General features: G+C 34.7%; 2 protein-coding genes across 2 annotated transcripts; one reads left to right on the top strand and one right to left on the bottom strand.

The window, feature by feature from the left end:
- Nucleotides 1–1676: 1676 nt before the first annotated feature.
- Nucleotides 1677–2285, bottom strand: LOC114420428. Its single transcript, XM_028386326.1, has one exon. It carries the CDS (start codon nt 2283–2285, stop codon nt 1677–1679), a length of 609 nt encoding a protein of 202 aa, XP_028242127.1.
- Nucleotides 2286–5398: 3113 nt separating this feature from the next.
- LOC114420427 (receptor-like protein 46) lies at nt 5399–10545 on the top strand. The gene is made up of 2 exons (XM_028386325.1): nt 5399–6947; nt 10460–10545. Exons 1-2 carry the CDS (start codon nt 6308–6310, stop codon nt 10543–10545), a joined length of 726 nt encoding a protein of 241 aa, XP_028242126.1. The 5' UTR covers nt 5399–6307.
- The last annotated feature ends 9986 nt before the right edge of the window (nt 10546–20531 follow it).

Raw genomic sequence — 20531 nt, 5'->3', positions numbered from 1 at the left:
TTGCAAAGGGTTAGTTATCAACATCTTTTCAGTATCATTCTAGCTTCATTTCTCATTCTCCATGAAGTACACGTCCTTGCTTATCAGAATTTTTCTTGTATGAGGTTGGAAAACTCTATAAGCTTTAGATATTGAACTATATCCCACAAAGATGCCAGATTTAGCTTTTTTGTCTAGCTTGTCTCTCTTAATCTGTGGCACATAAGTAAAACACAAGCATCCAAATACTTTAAAATTTTTCAAGAAAGGTTTATAACCATAACAAGTCTCAAAAGGAGTCTTCCCGTTTACTGCTTTGGTGGAACTCGATTTAGCAAGAATACTGCAGTGTTTGCAGCTTCTGCCCAATATTCCTTAGGTAACCCTTTCTCATGAAGCATACATCTGACCATTTCCATTATCGTCTGATTTTTTCTTTCACTAACCCCATTTTGTTGAGGGGTGTAAGGAGCTGTTAATTGATGCTCAATGCCTGCTTCCTCACAAAACATGGTGAATTGCGCAGAAGTGTACTCCTTGTCGTTATCAGACCTCAAAGCTTGAATCATGCAGCCACTTTGCTTTTCAATCCACTGCTTAAATCTTCAAAATACACCTGCAACCTCTGACTTAGACTTAAGAAAGTAAATCCAGCACATTCTGGTGAAATCATCTATAAAGATGATGTAATATTTACTCTCTTTAAGCGAAGCAGTCCTTTGAGGTCCGGCCAAATCTGTGTGAATCAACTGTAGCTTCTCTGTTGCTCTCCAGGTTGATTGTTTGAAGGGTAATCTTGCTTGCTTGCCATATTAACATGCTTCACAACTTGGTAATTTAGAATCTAAGTGAGGTAAGCCATGAACAAACTCTTTTCGTTGCATGTTCAACACAGCTGTATGATGAAAATGGCCTAACCTTTTGTGCCAAGCCTTTGTACTGCTTACAGTAGCTGGATAGGTTGCTTGCTCCTCCTTCAGTGGGTCAAATGAGAAACTTTTGCCTCTCATTTTGATACTGAAAATTTCCTTGTTATTGACATCTTTAATCAAATAGTGCTTATTTTCAAAGATGACTTTAAACCCCTTCTCAACCAATTTTCCCACACTTAGCAAGTTTTGATCAATCTCAGGTACATACAAAACATCATAAATTAATTTTGTACCTGTGCAACTTTCAATGGCTATAGTTCCCTTTCCTTCAACAGTGATAAGATCACCATTTCCGATTCTAACTTTTGATACCTGTGATCTGTCCAACTCTCTGAAAAGCTCTTGATCGTGGGTCATGTGGTTGGTACAACCACTATCCACTAGCCAACATTCAGTTGAGCTACTGCTTATAAAACAAGTTGCTACAAACAATTGTTCTTCCTCTTGTTGATCTGCAACTTGAGCCTCATTCTTTTGTTGAAGATTGCTTTTGCAAATTCTCACATGATGCCCCAACTTGTTACACTTTTCACACTTAACATCGGGTCTTCTCCAACATTTGAGAGGAGGATGACCCATTCTGCCGCAATGCTTGCAAGGAGGAAATCCTTTGTTGTTGTCTCCACTTTTGTTGCTAGTGTTAGCCGCTGCTTCTTGTGTGTTGAAATTCTTCTTCTTGTATTTCTTCCACTTGTTTTTCTCTCCTTGGCTAATTTGCAATTTAGCTTGCAATGCTCCTTCCATAGAATCATTAGCCCTCATTCTTCATCTTTGCTCTTGGGCTTGCAAAGCATTTACAAGTTCTGCCAAGGTAAGTTTTGACAGATCCTTAGTATTCTCCAAGGCTGTAATAGTAGCCTCAAATTTTTCAGGGATAGTCACCAGTATTTTTTCAAATATTCTTGAATCAGAAAATTCAGAACCAAGCAATCTTACTTTGTTGGCAATGCTAAGAAGCTTGTTAGCATACTCTTTAATTGTTTTAGACTCCTTCATTTTCTGCATCTCAAATTCTCTAACCAGATTCAGGGCTTGCATTCCCTTAATCCTTTCATCTCCTTCGTATTCATTCTTGAGGAAACTCCCGATTTCATATGTTGATTTGATGGTCATTATTCTAGTGAAAATTTCTTTTGAGACAACAACAAATAAAGAAGCTCTTGCCTTTGACTTTCTTGCTTTCCTCTCCTTTTGATTTTTTATCTGAGCCATTGTTGGATTGGTTGGTACAGGAAGAACTTCATAGTCTTCCTCAACAGCTTCCCATAGATCATTTGCCTCCAGATGTGCCTCCATTCTTGCTGCCCATATTTGAAAATTATCACCATCAAACACAGGTGGTGCTAATGTTGTGTACGGTGTTTCAGAGTCCATCAATTTGATGAATTGAAGCAAGGTGTTTTGGCTTTTTGTGGTGGGTTTTACTCAGTTCACTCACAGGTCCCTCTTAAGAAGAAGGCTCTTGATACCAATCTGTTGGAAGAAAAACTTAACTCACAGAATGAAAGGAGATGAATGCACATATTTTATTGAATAATAATATGTTTAAATAGAGATTTTTTGTAACTGAACGAAATTATAAAAATAATAACTGACTTCCTAAACAATAACCACTAACATAATAGCTATTGCAATTGAAAGGAATCATAAAAACAATTATAACTGAAAATAAACAATCTTAAACACTCATGATACGCAACTGCTAATACACACATTCAACATAGGTACATGATATTGAAAATATAACATTAATACAAGAAATTGAGACATAAATGACTATATGTTAATTTTAGTTTACTGATTTATTTTTTATTTAATACATGCTATTTTTAGTTTCTATCATTTTATATATTAGCATGTATTAAATGAAAGATAAATGAATAAACTAAAATTAGCATACACCCCACCATATAAAATGATAGACACTTTTACAATATATCAAACTTAATATTTTATAAAAAAGAAAAAACAAAAAATACAGACAAAGGCATAAGGTAATCACCTTAACTATATATATTGAATAATTATCTTAGATCAATATTAAACTATTTATAAGGATGGTGAGGATTGGGCTTTCAACTCCTATCAACATCTTGAGCTGCTTGCTTTCGACAAAGACACGACAATGTATGCATGATCAATCTCTCTCCCGAGACTTTACTTAAGTAATTGTTGATAACGTAGTACAATGAATATTTGCAAAGGATTGGGAACTATAAGTCAAGAAACGCGTAAAGAAAGTCTCTACACAAACAGTTGATTACTTTAATTGACTAATTCTACAGACTCAGAGGTCTATATGCTGCTGGTTTGAATTAGTGAACTTCCCAGAAGATGATACAAACCTTGATTCTTGATTGAACGACTTTTTGATTCTTGAAACTTGTTTAATTCTTGATTATTAACTTGAGTCTTTGGCATCATCAAAATAAACTTAGAAAGCTTTGCTTCCACACGATGTAGTCGCCCAAACGTTCTCTGTTAGCAATTGTGGCATTTCTTGTGCTCTTTAGAACTCCTCCTCCGCTTGCTCAGTTAGGATTTTTGTGCATTAGAAGAAGTAAAAGGAACCTAAGGTGTTTTGTAAAAGCTGTTCTGGGTTAAAAGTTAATTTATATAGTGGAGAAATTATGACCTAATTAATTGTATTTATTTATTTATTTATAGAAAAATTAAAAGGCACGACTTTTACAGGTTCACTCAAAAGCCTTATTCATAACAACGTATATTTTCTCACAACAACGGAAGCTAGTATTGGTTTTCCTTACCCTTAGGCATTTCAAATTTCTTTGAGATCAACCTCTAATTTTCAGTTGAAGACCGTCCAAATTTTCTTTTGATTTTCGATTCCTTGAGATATTTGAACTAGAAATCATCCTTTTGGACTTGCTAATGCTACCAATTTTCAATGAAAATCCCCGTCGGACGCCTACGAGTACATGACAAGACAAACCATGCACTAGTATGTCATGTCACTTTCACTAGGTAAAATCATAGGAAGACCAGTTAGGGTCATGTTATTTTGCGATAATCAACCTCAATTAAGTCAGAAGTCAGATTCTGATTGGAACAAATGCACTACTCAGCTTTCTAGCGGGCTTGACAAATAGGATTTTATTAAGCACATAATAGACTTGATTGTTGTACTTTGGTTCACTCAAAAGCCTTATTCATGACAGCATATATTTTCTCACAACAACAGAAGCTAGTATTGGTTTTCATTACCCTTAGGCATTTCAAATTTCTTTGAGATCAACCTCTAATTTTCTGTCGAAGATCGTCCAATTTTTCGTTTGATTTTCGATTCCTTGAGATATTTGAACCAGAAATCATCCTTTTGGACTTGCTAATGCTACCAACTTTCCCACAACAAGTCAGGTGCATATTCTTCAAGGATCATTCTGAGAATTGAATAATAAATTCACCTGCCATGCACTTCAAAGCGTCACAACAATGTTTCCCAAAAGCTGAATCACACAGCCAAAATCTCCCAACTTGATTTGAATGCTCATATGATCATATCATATCTACTAATTAGTGCACGTGAGACAACAATACTAAGTTAGACAATTTTAAGTTCAAATGTTTGAATTAATGAGGATAAAAATATGTAAATCCCTCGCCAGACATGGATCAGCAATCACATGGGTGTTGTTTACCTCATGGTTAAAGATTAACCTCGCAGCAGCAAAGAGACATTACGAGTTAATAAAAACTTAGCAGCTTAATTTCAGGGTCCCCTCATGGAAAGTTGCAGCAAATATGTAGTTTTGAAGTTTGGAGACATCTTTACAAACCAGAGCAATTTGCTATTCTAAAAAAGCTGATAGGTACATGATATTGAAAATATAACATTAATACAAGAAGTTAAGACAGAAATGACTATATGTTAATTTTAGTTTACTGATTTATTTTTTTATTTAATACATGCTATTTTTAGTTTCTATCATTTTATATATTAGCATGTATTAAATAAAAGATAAATGAATAAACTAAAATTAACATACACCCCACAGATAGAAACTTTTACAATATATCAAACTTAATATTTTATAAAAAAAAAAAAAAAGAAATAAAAAACAGACAAAGGCACAAAGTAATCACCTTAACTATATATATTGAATAATTATCTTAGATCAATATTAAACTACTTATAAGGATGGTGAGGATTGGGCGTTCAGCTCCTATCAACATCTTGAGCTGCTTGCTTTCGACAAAGACACGACAATGTATGCATGATCAATCTCTCTCCCGAGACTTTACTTAAGTAATTGCTGATAACGTAGTGCAATGAATATTTGCAAAGGATTGGGAACTATAAGTCAATAAACGCATAAAGAAAGTCTCTACAGAAACAGTTTATTACTTTAATTGACTAATTCTAATGACTCAGAGGTCTATATGCTGCTGGTTTGAATTAGTGAACTTCCCAGAAGATGATACACAACCTCATACAGTTTCATAATATTTTGTTTATCAATATTAAATAGATCTTCATTGTGTATGTATTTAGAAGAAAGAAAGAAAGATAAACTGAAAAATTCATATCCACTTTTGTTCGTCTACATCTGATCTGATATCCACTCTGGAAGGATGGCAAGCCCAAAACTCTTTGGGTTTTTCATTATACATCTTCTTGTTCTTTTTGTATCAAATCCATGTGTAGTTATGAGCCTTAATTCTAGCACTCTTTGCATTAAGGAAGAGAGAGTAGCCCTCCTTAAATTTAAAAATTATCTCAAGGAACCTGAAAATCGCCTTTCTTCATGGGTTGGAAAGGATTGTTGTAATGGAAAGGTATAGAATGTGACAATCAAAGTGGTCACATTCTAAAGCTTGATCTCCAACAGGCAAACGCTTCATGGGTTAGAGATGTAAGTTGGCTCTCTACTCTGTCTTCGCTTCAGTACCTTAGTTTGAATTTTGTTAAGGTTACCAGCACGGCCGATGAGTTGTTTCAAACTGTGATTAGGATGCCATCTCTGTTAGAATTATATTTGATGTCTTGCGATCTTGATACTCTCCCTCCATCTCTTCCATTCAAAATTATTACATCACCACTTTCGGGGCTTGATCTATCTGGCAATCCTTTTAAGAGGTCCTCAATACCTTCATGGCTTTTCAATATGAGTAACCTCACATATATTAGTCTTTCTTTATCATCTCTAAGAGGTCCTCTTCCTCTGTTTCGGAGAGGGAATCTCTGCAAGCTTCAGAATCTAGACCTATCCGATAATGATCTCACTGGTGGTGTGACTCAAATGTTGGATACCTTGTCATTCTGTAGCAACCAAAGTCTGGAGTATTTAGATTTGAGTTCAAATCACCTAACTGGGAAATGACCAGCATCAATAGGAAACTTATCAAAACTAAGTTTTCTGTACTTGGAAGGTAACATGATGAATGGGAAAATTCCAAAAAGTATTGGTCAACTAACCCAGTTGAATACTCTAAATCTATTCCAGAACAACTGGGATGGCACAATGACAAATATTCATTTCCATAATCTCACAAACCTATTCAGTTTCTCTGTATCATCTAAAACGAACTCATTTGCCTTCAAAGCGACACATGACTGGATTCCACCTTTTAAGCAATTATATTATCTGAAAATTCATGGTTGTCAAGTTGGCCCTACATTTCCTAATTGGCTCAGAAACCAAACGGGCTTGGAGTATGTAATCCTAGAAAATGCTGGAATATCTGGGGAGATACCCCGTTGGCTTTACAGCATGTTCTCCCATATTCGGGAGCTAGATCTTTCTCACAGCAAAATAAGCGGCTACCTTCCCAAAACATTGAACTTCTCCATCCCACTTTGGTGTACTATCACTGCTCTTGATCTAAGGAACAACTCGTTGTCTGGAACAGTGCCTGCCAATATTGGTGAAGAAATGTCAAACATGGAGTACTTGGATCTCTCAAATAACAATTTGAATGGGAGCATTCCACAATCCATAAATAGGATGCAATTGTTGTTATATCTTGATTTATCTAACAATTATTTGACAAGAGTTGTCCCCGTGTTTTCAATGAGTATACAACATTTAAGCATCATTGATCTATCCAATAACAGTTTGTCAGGTGGAATTCCAACTTCATTATGCTCTCTGCCTTCCATTTTTATCCTAGAATTGAGCAACAATAATCTCTCGACAAATTTGTCTACAGTCTTTCAAAATTGTACTAGTATGGGATCTCTGTCGTTAGGAAACAATAAGTTTTTTGGGTCTGTGCCCAAAAAGATCAACAAAAACTTTCCTATACTTGAAGAGTTATTGTTAAGAGGTAACACACTCACAGGAAGCATTCCTGAAGAGCTATGTGGACTACCTTCTCTCCATTTATTGGATTTGAGAGAAAATAAAAAGAGTATTTCATTTATTTGTTTGATAGAAAATAAAATATAGTTTGTTTTTATAAAATAAAATAAATAAATAAATATAGAGCAAATAATAGGTTGAGTACCCTAGGTGTAAATAGTTATGTTAAGTCAGGTGCCTCTTTTTGGTCTCATTCTCGTTTTTCCCCTTCTCCTCTCAAAACCCTTTCTTTTTCCCGCCGCCCACCAAACCTGTCTCAGAAAAACAACAATCTCATACTCGTTCACCGTTGGATCGTCGTGAAATTTGAGTACCACGTTCGCAACCCAATTTCGAACATTCTCACCGTTGGGAATTTTAAAATTATATTTGATCTTAGAGGAAAACCTTTCGCATTGTAGCTTTTTCCTTTCCCGCAGAAACCCAAAATGGTCTCAGTAAAATTACGATCTCGGTTTCGGTAACCGTTGAATTTTCATGAAATTTGGATATGTTGTTCGAAATTCAATTTCGCACACTTTCACCGTTGGGATTTGCGAGATAATGTTCTTGGAGGGAGAAAACGAAATCATATGAAGACAGTACAAGTGGAGGTTTCAATCCCTTCTCCGTATCTCTGACGTTGGGAACTCCATCAGAGCAGTCGGAGGAAAAACTGGAGGAATCTCAGGGAACCGCTAGAGATATCGTTGTCGTTGTTGGAAGACACGTGAGCCCGCTTAGAGGTAAGAGATGAGTTATTCACAATTGAGAATTAGTGAGAACATGTGTAGAGATCCTTAGAGATATCAATTGGGATGGGTTTTGGGGTGTTTTTGCAATTTTCATTTTATCCTTATAATTATTACAGTGAATTATATATGTTTGACAGACCAATTTTTTTGAAATTGATATGCTATTGTGTTGAGCGTGAACCCTATAAATTGAGTATTTTTTTCTAATTAATATGAATTGATGAAATAAAGTAAGGAGAAATTTAGAGAGAGATATTGATTTTGTATTTTCTCTTTTTCTTGCTGTGTAGGTTTTTATATATAATTTAAAAAATTAATATCATAATTGAAACTGACCAAAGTGTTCATATAATTATTTAGAATTTGTGTGCATTGAAAGCTTACTTTGAAATTTGTGATTCAATATGATGTATGCTAGTTTATAGATATAGAGGTAGTTATTTATATTAATAATTTATGTAAATAATATTGTAGAGTGTTATAGTATGATTCCAAAAATTATTAAGTGTTGGAGTTTGAGAATATTATGGTTAAATTTCATAAACATGTGTATGTTGTACCTTATGAATATCATTGGGAATGTTATGAGATGGTAGATGTGATGTTATGAGATGTTAAAGTATGGACATGATATTCGATTGTGAATAAGTGGATGTGTTAACACTTGATGTTACATTAATTATATCGTGAGCTATGAATTATACAATAACCCGACCAGTGTTTATGCGCAGTATTAAAGAGAAAGTGTAGGTTCTTATTTAGGAACCAGTGTTAAATTGTAGCGCAATTGTGTTAAACATGTTTGAAACATGAGTGTGAGGTCGTGGTATTGTATAATTCATGAGCAGTGCTTATATATGAAATATGTGATGAATTGTGGAATAATATGTTGCCTTGAGATTATAATATTATTATTAAGATTGAGTAAAAATGTAAAGTAGAACAGGTGTTGAATTGTGAGATACGTGAAAACATGTGATGGTGGATTGTGACATTATGAGATGTGAAATTGTGAATGAGTTTTGGTTGTGAATAAGTGTGTGATTAACTCTTGATGTGACATTAATTGTGTTGTAAGCTGTGAATTGTACAATAACCCGACCAGTGTTATCTTGATAAAAGTGTAAATGCGCAGTTTTAAAGAGAAAGTGTAGGCTTCCTATTTAGGAACCAGTGTTAAAGAGAAAGTGTAGGTTCCTATTTAGGAACCAGTGTTAAATTGTAGCGCAATATGTTGTACGTGTTTAACACACGAGTGTGAGGTCGTGGGTATTGTATAATTCACTAGCAGTGTCTGTGTGCTAAAATGATTTTAGGGGTTGGACCTGAATCAGGAGGGAGAGGCCCTGACGGACTCTTCGGAGTGTAGGCCTTGGGGGTCACCGAGTTTGAGTGCTCCTTTAAGCCTATGCTGATCCCATATGGTTGGAGTATTCTCGCAAAACATCGTGACCCTGACTGGTCTCCCTATGATCTTACTTAGTGAGAGTGACCTGGCAAACCCATTGTGTGGTGTGTCTTGTTATGTACTCCTAAGCACTCCAGGGTGGTTTTTCACTGACATGGTACCACATTGCATGTGGGCTTGAGTCTTAGCATAATTGTCTCATGCGCTTGCTAATTGTTTATTATGAAATTGAGGTGTTATTATGTCTTGATCAGAGCATGTGATTCTTGTGTAATGTGATTGATGATTGAAAAGTGTGATTGATGGATGAAAAATGAACTTTGAATGACAAAGTGGTGGAATTACGTGAATTACGTGTAAGTAAGTTTTATTTGGTTTATATGATATGTATATCTAGTTGTCTTGTTTCTTTATTAGTTAGGAATGTGATAACTCACTCCCAGTTTGCTGTTTGTGTTTGGATCGTGTAATGATCTTGAACTTTGTGTTCGGGGGAGCAGATGACTAGGTGAACTGCTTTAAGGAATATTGTGTTGAAGGACGTCGGGACACAATGCTCTGATAAGATGTGACATTGAGATATAAGTTTTTATGTTAATTTTAGGATGTTAGTATATTTATTTCACCTCACAGATTTAACAAAATATTTTTGTAAATTTTGACGGCCTTATTTTGAGCCAAATATGTTTTTAATGAGTTTTATTTGGTAATTAAAGTGAATATGAACCTTTTACCCATGTGATTTTGTTTACCAATATATTTTATTTATTTATATATATGTCGGGGTAGAGGATCTCACATAGGTAACCCTCAACTTTGTGGAAATCCATTGCCAACTAATTGCTCCTCATTGTCGCCTGGAAATGTAAACCAAGGAAGAAAACACGAAGATGGTGTTAACGAAGATGATGACAAGACTGAAAGGTTGTGTTTATATGGAAGCATAGCTCTCGGGTACATTACGGGCTTTTGGTTAGTCTGTGGCAGCTTGATGTTGAAGAGGTCGTGGAGATATGCATATTTTAAGTTTGTGTTTGATGTTTGTGTTTTGATCTCTGTTAATTTGGCGTATGCAAAACGCAGGTTTGGACTGGAAAGAAACTGAGACCACTGAAGAAAAGGAAGACAACAGCAATAGCCTTATATACTTGTCCTATTCAAATGAATAAATGATGTAGACCATAGACATGCAGTTATCATATTTGTTTCTTGTTTATGTTGTTTGATTTTGGAAATCGATTGTGATTATACTTTTGTTGTGTATGTTGATTGAATCGTTCATGTTGTTCGAAGATAAATTGTTGGGAATGGAATTGTTGTTGCTTTTTCTTTAGTAGTTTTATTTGATTGATAGTACATGTTTATGTTAATATATAAGCTTAAATACATTTTTTCATATCCTTGTGATTTTTTTCATTTTCATTCCTAAAAAATCTTTTTAATTTTTATAAAATATTTTTATTTTGTTTTTCTTCCTTAAAATACTTTAGATAGTATTTTGAAGGAGAAGAAAGTGTTTTAAACAGTGAGAATATAAAACACTTTAAAAATAAAAAATAAAACAAACACATTTTGTAATAGCTAAAAAAAATACAAAGACAAAAAAAATACTAAATTATATAGATTAAAAAGACGTTTAAAACTATTATATATGCATGTGAAAGGTTTAGGAAATTATTTCCAATTTACAGATTACATTTTCTTTTTTCTTTTTTTGCGAAACATTTTACAGATTAGTTAGTAAGTAGTAACACCATGCATAAATGCACGGGTGTCATAAATAATAGAATTTATATGAATTTTAAACATGTATACAGCAATTAGTAAATAAGATTTGAGATATTGTTAGATAAATATACTTTTAATTGTGACACGAGATAGATTGTTTTAAAATTATTAAATTCATGTGCAATTAATATGATGCTATAGCAAAACACATATTACAACATAAAATTATAATAAAAGAATCCAAAGCTTGCTAATATATTGTTAATGAGTATTCAATAGCAGCATGGTAATTATATACACATAAATGTTTTATAGTTGAATTAAAAAAGAAAAACAGCAGCGCTGCATGTATTTGTTTAATTAGCAAGTAATGGATCAGTGTAAGTTTGTTATGTTATGATTACTTTCACCATTATAATAAGTATATCCATATAGTGAACTTCTACCGACTCCACTCACATGACACGCCTAATACCACTAAGTCAACGTGAAACTATACAGTAGCTGAAAAAAAGCACATAATTATTCCAACAATGTTCCCAACATTACTATAAATTAACTTTGAGGCAACATTGAAGACCAGACCAAACAATACTCAGAACCTGATTAAGGAGAGTATGGCACAGTTTAGTGGCAAAACTTTGGTGCAGTGGTTGGTAGCAACACTGCTGATTGCCTTGTTGGGTGGTGCACAAGCTGTTGTGTTATGTAACATCGACTCAAGTCAACTAAACTTGTGTCGTGCTGCAGTTACTGGTCAAAACCCTCCACCACCAGATGAGAAATGTTGTGCAGTTATTCGCCAAGCCAATTTACCTTGCCTCTGCAGATACAAGTCTATTCTTCCTTTAATTGGAATAAAACCCGAAAAGGCTTTGGCCTTGCCTGGTAAATGTGGTCTCCAATCCCCTCCTAATTGTTGAGGTAATCATCTTTAGTTTTAATACACCTTCAACATACAGGCTCTTTTTGGATATAAGCTTCTCTATAAACACTTACAAGATAAAAACATAAGAAGAAAAATTGAAATAAGTTCAAATTAGCTTTTTGGAGAAGTCAAAATCATCTTAGTACTTGTAGAGAAACTTATCTGAACAGGGCATAATTACTTTTGCATATATTTGACAAGATATTTGATGTTTCATTTTTGCAGTGTAGTGAAGCAATTAATGAAGGTCTTGTTCATTACAAGCACTTAGTGTTCAGGTGTTTCATTAACACTGAAGATGCTTTTATGTTTTATGGAAGCATTTATGTCCCTCGAATAAAGATGCAGTTTATTTTAATCAGTGTTTTATGCCTAATTTGCAAGCAGATGTGTGTGGTGTATTAAAATAGTGTCTGATGTTGTATACAAGATATCTCTACTCCTCAATGAGACACAACAGTAATAATTAATATGGATAGTAATTGTCTCCTTCACAATATTTCCCCATGAGTATGAGTAGAAGCAAATGCGTGCTCTCCTAAGACACTCCAACGTAATTGATGATCTATTCTAGCTTCTTTGAACAAAGTCAACAAGCTATAAGGGATGAAAACATCCTGAGTAAACAAGTTCTTAACAATATCACATTGGCTGATTCAGTTTTCAAGTAATAAACAAGAATCCAAGAGGATTCCATCATAGTGTGAAATATTAAAGACCTACCCCAAAAGAACAAAAAAGAATCAATAGTAAGGCAACAAGTAACTCAGAAATCAGACTCTGAATCAGCATCCAATAGAAGAAATGCATTACTCAGCTATCTTACCGGCTTGACAAATAGGATCTTATTAAGCACATACTAATAGACTTGATTGTTGTCCTCTGATTCACTAAAAACCCTTATTCGTGGAAGCATATATTTTCTGATCACACATTGGGAGCAGGTTTTGGTTCTCAAAATCAGGCATTTCAAATTTCGCTGAGAATGAGATCAAGCTCTAATTATCAGTCAAAGACCTTCATGATGTTTATATTTGATTTTGGATTCCTCGAGATATTTGAACCTGAAATTATCCTCTCGGACTTGCTACCAACTTTTGCAGAACAGGGTTTTCTCGTCACTCTAGATCCTTTAGCAGTGTTTTTGTCTGATAATTATCAAATTCAGCATTGTTCTTCGGTAGACTCTCTCTTTGGTTGCAGATTTCAAACTCTCTCTAGTAGTATTAATTTCTCAATAGTAGCTTTCTTATTGAGAAATTTTATATGATCTCTAATAGGATTCCCAAGCTCAGCATTAATCTCATGATTTCTGGTTTAAGCATAATCGTAAATAAAATTGTATACGGGGTTAACAAGTACAAATTGATGCATAACATATATCAGTTTATAATTTTAAGTACGTCCCACCCTTTACACAGTTATTTGTGGTACATTAGTACAAATCAGATGCATATTTCTCAAGGAACTTCTGAGAATTGAATAAATTCACCTGCCATGCATTTCAAAACGTCACAGCCATATTTCTCACTGGCAACTTGGCGTCTTCTTTGATAAACTAATTATAGCTTTTCTTGCTTGTCACTAAAAGATGAGTTCAAGGCTTAAAGGAGCTCAATTCAATATGGGTGTTTAATATAAATAAATGTCACAATAAAGTTGAAAGGTTTGCTGCTAATTAAGCTGAAACACGCGTGATCCGTAATATAATTAATCTGATCCGATTTCCATGATAAAAACTTGGACATGGAGCTTACTGTTGACAGTAATTAATTGGACTCAACTACGGTGGTTTTAATGATAAGGTGATGGTGTATTCAGCTAAAGCATTCTCATAAAAGTAAAGTTCCAAGGATTACAATGTATGAATAAGAATGATTTCCTTAATTTATATAGCTTTTGGATGTCTAAGTAATAATGATTTAGTCACATTGTTATTCTTCTAAGCTAGCTAGGCATATAATATTTACTTCCGTGATCTCAAAGATTTTACAAGTGTATTTTAGGATTAGAGCAATGATATGTGAACATTTGATCACTTTTTTTATTTGAAATTAATTATTTAAAAAAAATATTTAGATTAGGAAAATAATTACTCCAAGATAATAGAAATATATACTGATAGCGTAAGTTTTGTACCATCAATCAATAAAAAATCATTATTGATGTGACTTTTAAAGTAATTTTTATAAAAATTAACAAATCTATCATATATGATGGTTTGTAATTAGATGATCATATAAAATTTATTTTACACTTTTAGTGTATAGTTTGAGAATATTTGAGAATTATATTTATCTCATACCAGGAAGCTTCTCAGGATAAAAATATATAAAATAGTTTTTATTGTCAAATATAAAGATAAAATGATATGAAATTATTTAAAAAAAAATTGTTTTTTTAAGGCTCAAATCCAGATCTCTTTACCATCATAAATCAAAGCATCAAGTCTAGTTTGGAGATTGAAATCTTGTATGCATATATTGTGATATAAGCTTGCTGAAATATCTTTGACTTGATTTGTTAAATTCAAAAACCTACATTCAATTGTTGGATTATGCTTAATGAGTTTCGTATATTTAACATGTGAATCAAGATTCTAATATATACTTTAGATTATTATTATTATATTATATCTTGTATAATATATGGTGATTGTAATGAAAATGAAAATAAGACTTAATTGTAAAATTTGTCTCCTTATTTTGTCTCTTTCTTCAAATTCGTCCCCCTATTTGGATTTGGTGTGTGTAACAGCCATAACTATTAATAAATAAATAAGACATTAATAAATTAATAAATAAATAAATAAGTAAAAAAAATAGATCATAAATTCTTACTATATAAGCCAAATGTTAACCTAAAGCAGCTTTTAGAAAACACATTCTATTTCTTTCTTCTTTTCTAACGCAAAAGAACCTTAACAGAGTAATCAGAGGAGGAGCTCTAGAGAGCACCATAGACGTCACAGTTGCTAACGGAGAACATTTAAGTGACTACATCAAGGTAAGGGATGAGTTACTCACGCTTGGGGATTAGAATGAATATGTGTAGGGATCCCTAGAGGATCAATTTTTGGATTATTTTGGGGGTGTTTATGAAGTTTAATTATGTTTTCATGTTAAATCGCAGATTAAGTGTGTTTGATGAACTAACTGGTGTTTTGATGCGAGTTTGTTGTAGAATTGATGTGTTCCTGTGTTAGGTGTGTACCTTAAGAATAAGAATTTTTTATAATTAGCATAAAAATTGTGTGATGGTGATTTTGTTTATACCAAATATATTGGCCTTCCAATCTTGTTCATTTTATTTATTATTTTTATTTTTTTCCACACCGCAGTGTATAAGTGTACATATATATATTGATATTCTTATTTCACAAACTTTATATTTTATTTCACCTGGGTGATTTCTCTTCATGAAATTCATATGTGTAGGGATTGTTGGATAATTGAATTGGCTAAAATCATTTAAAGAAATTAACTAAAGCTATATTCACATCGTAATTAGGCATTTTCTTGATGTTAGTAACTTAATTGAAATATATTTAGAATATAGATATACATCTTGTTCATATAAATCAATATGAGTATATATTTTATTGTTATATATAATTTGTATTTACTTAATGATATATTTGATATTATTGTGATTATTTTATATTAATATATATTTAACACTTTTTATATGTTATATATATATATATATATATATATATATATATATATATATATATTATACATAGATTAATAAGTTTATTTACGTTAACAACATATATATATTTTGAATATAATATACTTATATATATGTTTTACGTGTATTTTACAGTTATTTGTTTATCAATCTTGAAGTTAAATATTGTATGTTATTATTATTATGATACGTGATTATTTAATTGTTGAGTATATTTTGTAATTAGTTAAAGTGTGAAATGTTAAATTGTAGACATGAAATATGGTTGTGAATAAGTATCTGATTGACATTTGTAGTGATATTACTTGTCTTATGAGTTATGAGTTATATAGTAACCCGACCAGTGTTTACCTTGAGAGAACTTTTATGCGCAGTGTTAAAGAAAATTGTAGGATTCCTGGTTAGGATCCTGAAGGGTTAAACTGTAGCGCAATTTGTTAAATATGTTTGAAATATAAGAGTGAGGTCGTGGGTATTATATAACTCATGAACAGTGTCTCCGTGCAAAAAAAAATATATGTATATATATATATATATAGGTGAGGCCCGAACGGATTCTTCGGAGTCTAGGCCTTGGGGGTAAAGATACTCGGTTTGAGTGCTCCTTTAAGCCCATGTTGATCCCATGTGGTTGGGGCATTCTCGCAAAACAGAGTAACCCTGACTGGTTACCTTATGATTTTACTTAGTGAGAGTGACCTAGTATACCCATCGTGTGGTGCGTCTTGTCATGTACTCCTAAGCGCCCCAATATTGTTTTTCACTAACATGGTACCACATTGCATATAGGCTTGAGTCTTAGTATAATTGCTGCATAACGCTTGTGTTTGAATTTCATTGAGTTAACAATTGTGGTTGATGTTATTTTATGGAGTGTGTAAACTTGAATGGGTGTGAATAATGTGTGCAGTAATGTTATTTATATAAATTCAACTTTAAGTATTATATATTTCACATGCTCTAATGTTTTATTATATACGAATGTGATAACTCACTCCCGGTGTGTGTTTGTGTTTGGGCTAATTGCCACTTTGTTTCAGGTGAGCCTTCATATGATGAGTCACATGCTAGAGATGGAGAGACTTAGTCTATGATAAGGATATGCTCTGATAAGTGTGACATTGGGGCATAGGATTTTACTTCGCATATTATGATTTTCACATGTTATGATTTACTGAATGATATAATTGCGTTATACTTTTCTATTTTAGTTTTTTTATTATTTATTTAGAGTGGACGACCTTGTTTTGAGCCGGGATAATTTTATCTTTTATTCAAAAAAGAATTCTATTATGTTTTCACCAAGTGGATGTGAACCTTTATCCTTTTGAATTGATTTAAATTAAATGTGTTTAAAAAGAAAAATTATTAATTAATTTTGCACGTTTTTTTTTCTTCTTTTATTATTATGTGTTTACAAACTTTGAAATAAATTTTTTATGATTTATTTAGTTACTTATTTATAATTGTGCGGGTAGAGGGTTTCACATTTAGTGGTATCAGAGTAGGTCAGACCTTTCGGCTATGTGTGTTATGAGCTTTCTGTGTTTCCTTGTGTACTCTGATTGCATTGTGTTTGTTTTGTTTGATTAGAGGTGTACTCTATTGTGTTGGTATTTTTTTTATTTTTTTTTCAAAGTTTTGTTTCTTGCGTGACATAGGAAGTAATGGCTGCGAGAAATAAGCGAGAACGACTTCTTACCGAGGCCTTGAATAACTTGGCGCAAGTTATGGCCAATCAGGGAGGCGGTGGAGGAGCAACTATGTACCATGGGTTAGATCGCTTTCAGAGGAACAACCCACCTACTTTCAAAGGGGGTTATGATCCTGAGGGTGTTGAGGCTTGGCTGAGGGAGATTGAGAAGATCTTCCGGGTGATGGAGTGTTAGGACCATCAGAAGGTGTTGTTTGCTACTCACATGCTAGCAGATGAGGCAGAGTACTGGTGGGAGAACACTCGCCCACGTCTAGAGGGAGCAGGTGGTGTTGTTGTCCAATGGGAGACTTTAAGACCAACTTTTCTGGAGAAGTATTTTCCAGAAGATGTGAAGAATAGGAAGGAGATGGAGTTTCTCGAGCTGAAATAGGAAAGTATGACGGTGGCAGAGTATGCGGTGAGGTTTGAGAACCTTGTAAGGTATTTTCCTCATTATAAAGGGGGAAGCTGGAGAGAGGTCCAAATGCGTGAAATTTGTCAATGGCCTTCAACCAGAAGTAAAGATGATGGTAAACTATCACGGTATTCACAACTTTGCACAGTTGACAAACATGTGTAGAATCTTTGATGAAGATCAGCGGGAGAAGGTTGCTTTTTACAGGAATGCCAATGCTAGGCACGGGAAAGAGAAGAAGCTTGTGACTCACAATCGTGCTAAGCCATATTCTGCCCCTCCCGGGAAATATGGAAACCATTCTGGAGGACAGAGGACCAGTGGAAAACTTCAACCAGTTGGTGGGATTTCTCAACCAATTAACAGGGTGTCTCAGTCTACGGGTAGAGGTAGTGGTGGTAGTGGTGCTCCTGCTATTGTTACTACACCACTCAGGTGTGGGAAGTGTGGTTGGCTTGGGCATATTGCTCGTGAGTGCACAGATAGTGAGGTGACTTGCTTTAACTGCCAAGGTAAGGGCCACCTCAGTACCAGTTGCCCATATCCGAGGAGGGAGAAGAGGAGTGGAAGTCTAAATAACCAGAGTGGACGACCAAGGACCACAGGGAGAGTGTTTGCTCTTAGTGGTGTTGATGCCGCACAGTCTGATGAACTCATCCAAGGTATGTGTTTCATATGTCAAGCTCCCTTGGTTGTATTGTATGATTCAGGTGTGACCCATTCATTTATTTCTCGTGTCTATGTTGAAAAACTTGCCTTGCCTGTGTCTTCCTTGAAATTTGACTTGATTGTGAAAACACCTGCTAGTGGGTCTGTTTTAACTTCTGATGTGTGCTTGCAATGTCCTGTCTTAATTTCTGATAGACAGTTTCAAATTGATTTATTTGTTTTACCTTTGAGTCAGATTGATGTTATTCTTGGTATGGACTGGTTATCTTCCAATCATGTCTTATTAAATTGTTTTGAGAAATCTATTGTCTTTCCTGAGTCTTGTGTGAGTGAAGGTGATATGTTTTTTTCTGCTAACCAAGTTGAGGCATCTTTGAGGAAGGATGCACGGGTATACATGATCTTAGCTAGTATGAGTGTCGAGACTACAAACCCTGTGAGTGATATACCATTGGTGAGAGAGTTTCTAGAGGTGTTTGAGGAGGTGTCAGGATTACCACCAGAGAGAGAGGTCGAGTTCTCTATAGACCTAGTGCCCGGTACTGGACCCATATCCATAGCACCTTATAGGATGTCCCCTGTGGAGTTGAGTGAGCTTAAGAAACAATTAGAGGAACTCTTAGAGAAACAGTTTGTGAGGCCTAGTGTGTCACCCTGGGGAGCACCGGTGTTGTTAGTTAAGAAGAAGGATGGAACTATGAGGCTATGTGTAGATTATCGTCAGTTGAATAAGGTAACGATTAAGAATAGGTACCCTTTGCCTAGGATAGATGACCTGATGGACCAATTAGTAGGGGCTTGTGTGTTTAGTAAGATAGATCTTCGGTTAGGTTACCACTAGATTAGAGTAAAGCCTGAAAATGTTTCGAAGACTGCCTTTAGTACCCGTTACGGTCATTATGAGTACTTGGTTATGCCTTTTGGTGTGACCAACGCCCCTGGTGTGTTCATGGATTATATGAATAGGATCTTGCACCCCTACCTAGATAGTTTTGTAGTGGTCTTCATAGATGATATCTTGGTGTATTCTAAGACTAGAGAGGAACATGAGGAGCATCTGAGAGTTGTGTTGCAAACCCTCAAAGACAATAGACTATATGCTAAGTTGTCCAAGTGTGATTTTTGGCTAGAGGAGGTGAGCTTCTTAGGGCACGTTATATCTAAGGGAGGGATAGTAGTAGATCCTTCCAAGGTAGAGGCGGTGATGAGTTGGGAGAGTCCTAAGTCAGTGTTTGAGATTAGGAGCTTTCTTGGCTTAGCAGGATACTATCGTAGATTCATAGAGGGTTTTTCTAAGCTAGCCTTACCTTTGACTAAGCTTACTCGTAAGGGTCAAGTTTTTGTGTGGGATGCCCAGTGTGAGAGTAGTTTCCGTACCCTTAAGGAAAGGTTGACCACTGCACCAATTTTAGTGTTACCTAACCCGAGTGAACCTTTTGTGGTGTACTGTGATGCGTCCAAGATGAGTTTGGGTGGAGTGCTTATGCAACGGGGACAGGTAGTGGCCTATGCTTCTCGACAGCTTAAGATACATGAAAGGAATTATCCCACACACGATCTTGAGTTAGCAGCCATAGTTTTTGCTCTTAAGCTTTGGAGACATTACCTTTATGGATCTAAATTTGAGGTGTTTAGTGACCATAAGAGCCTTAGATATTTGTTTAATCAAAAAGAGCTTAACATGAGGCAGAGGAGATGGTTAGAGTTCCTTAAGGATTACGATTTTGAGCTTAGCTATCACCCAGGTAAAGCCAATGTAGTAGTTGATGCCTTAAGTCAGAAATTCCTTCAAATGTCTGCTTTGATGGTTAGAGAGTTGGACCTCTTAGAGCAGTTTAGAGACATGAGTTTGGCATGTGAGATCACCTCTGGTAGCATTAAGTTGGGTATGTTGAGAGTCACCAGCGAACTCTTGAGCGAGATCCGTGAGGGTCAGAAGTCTGACCCATTCTTGTCAACCCAGTTAGAGTCCATAGTCGCAGGGGGAGAGAGTAGTTTTAGAGTGGGAACTGATGGAGTCTTGAGG

Source organism: Glycine soja, chromosome 7 (assembly GCF_004193775.1).
Source record: "Glycine soja cultivar W05 chromosome 7, ASM419377v2, whole genome shotgun sequence".
Lineage (NCBI taxonomy): Eukaryota > Viridiplantae > Streptophyta > Magnoliopsida > Fabales > Fabaceae > Glycine > Glycine soja.
This window is presented reverse-complemented; position numbering and strand designations above follow the sequence as displayed.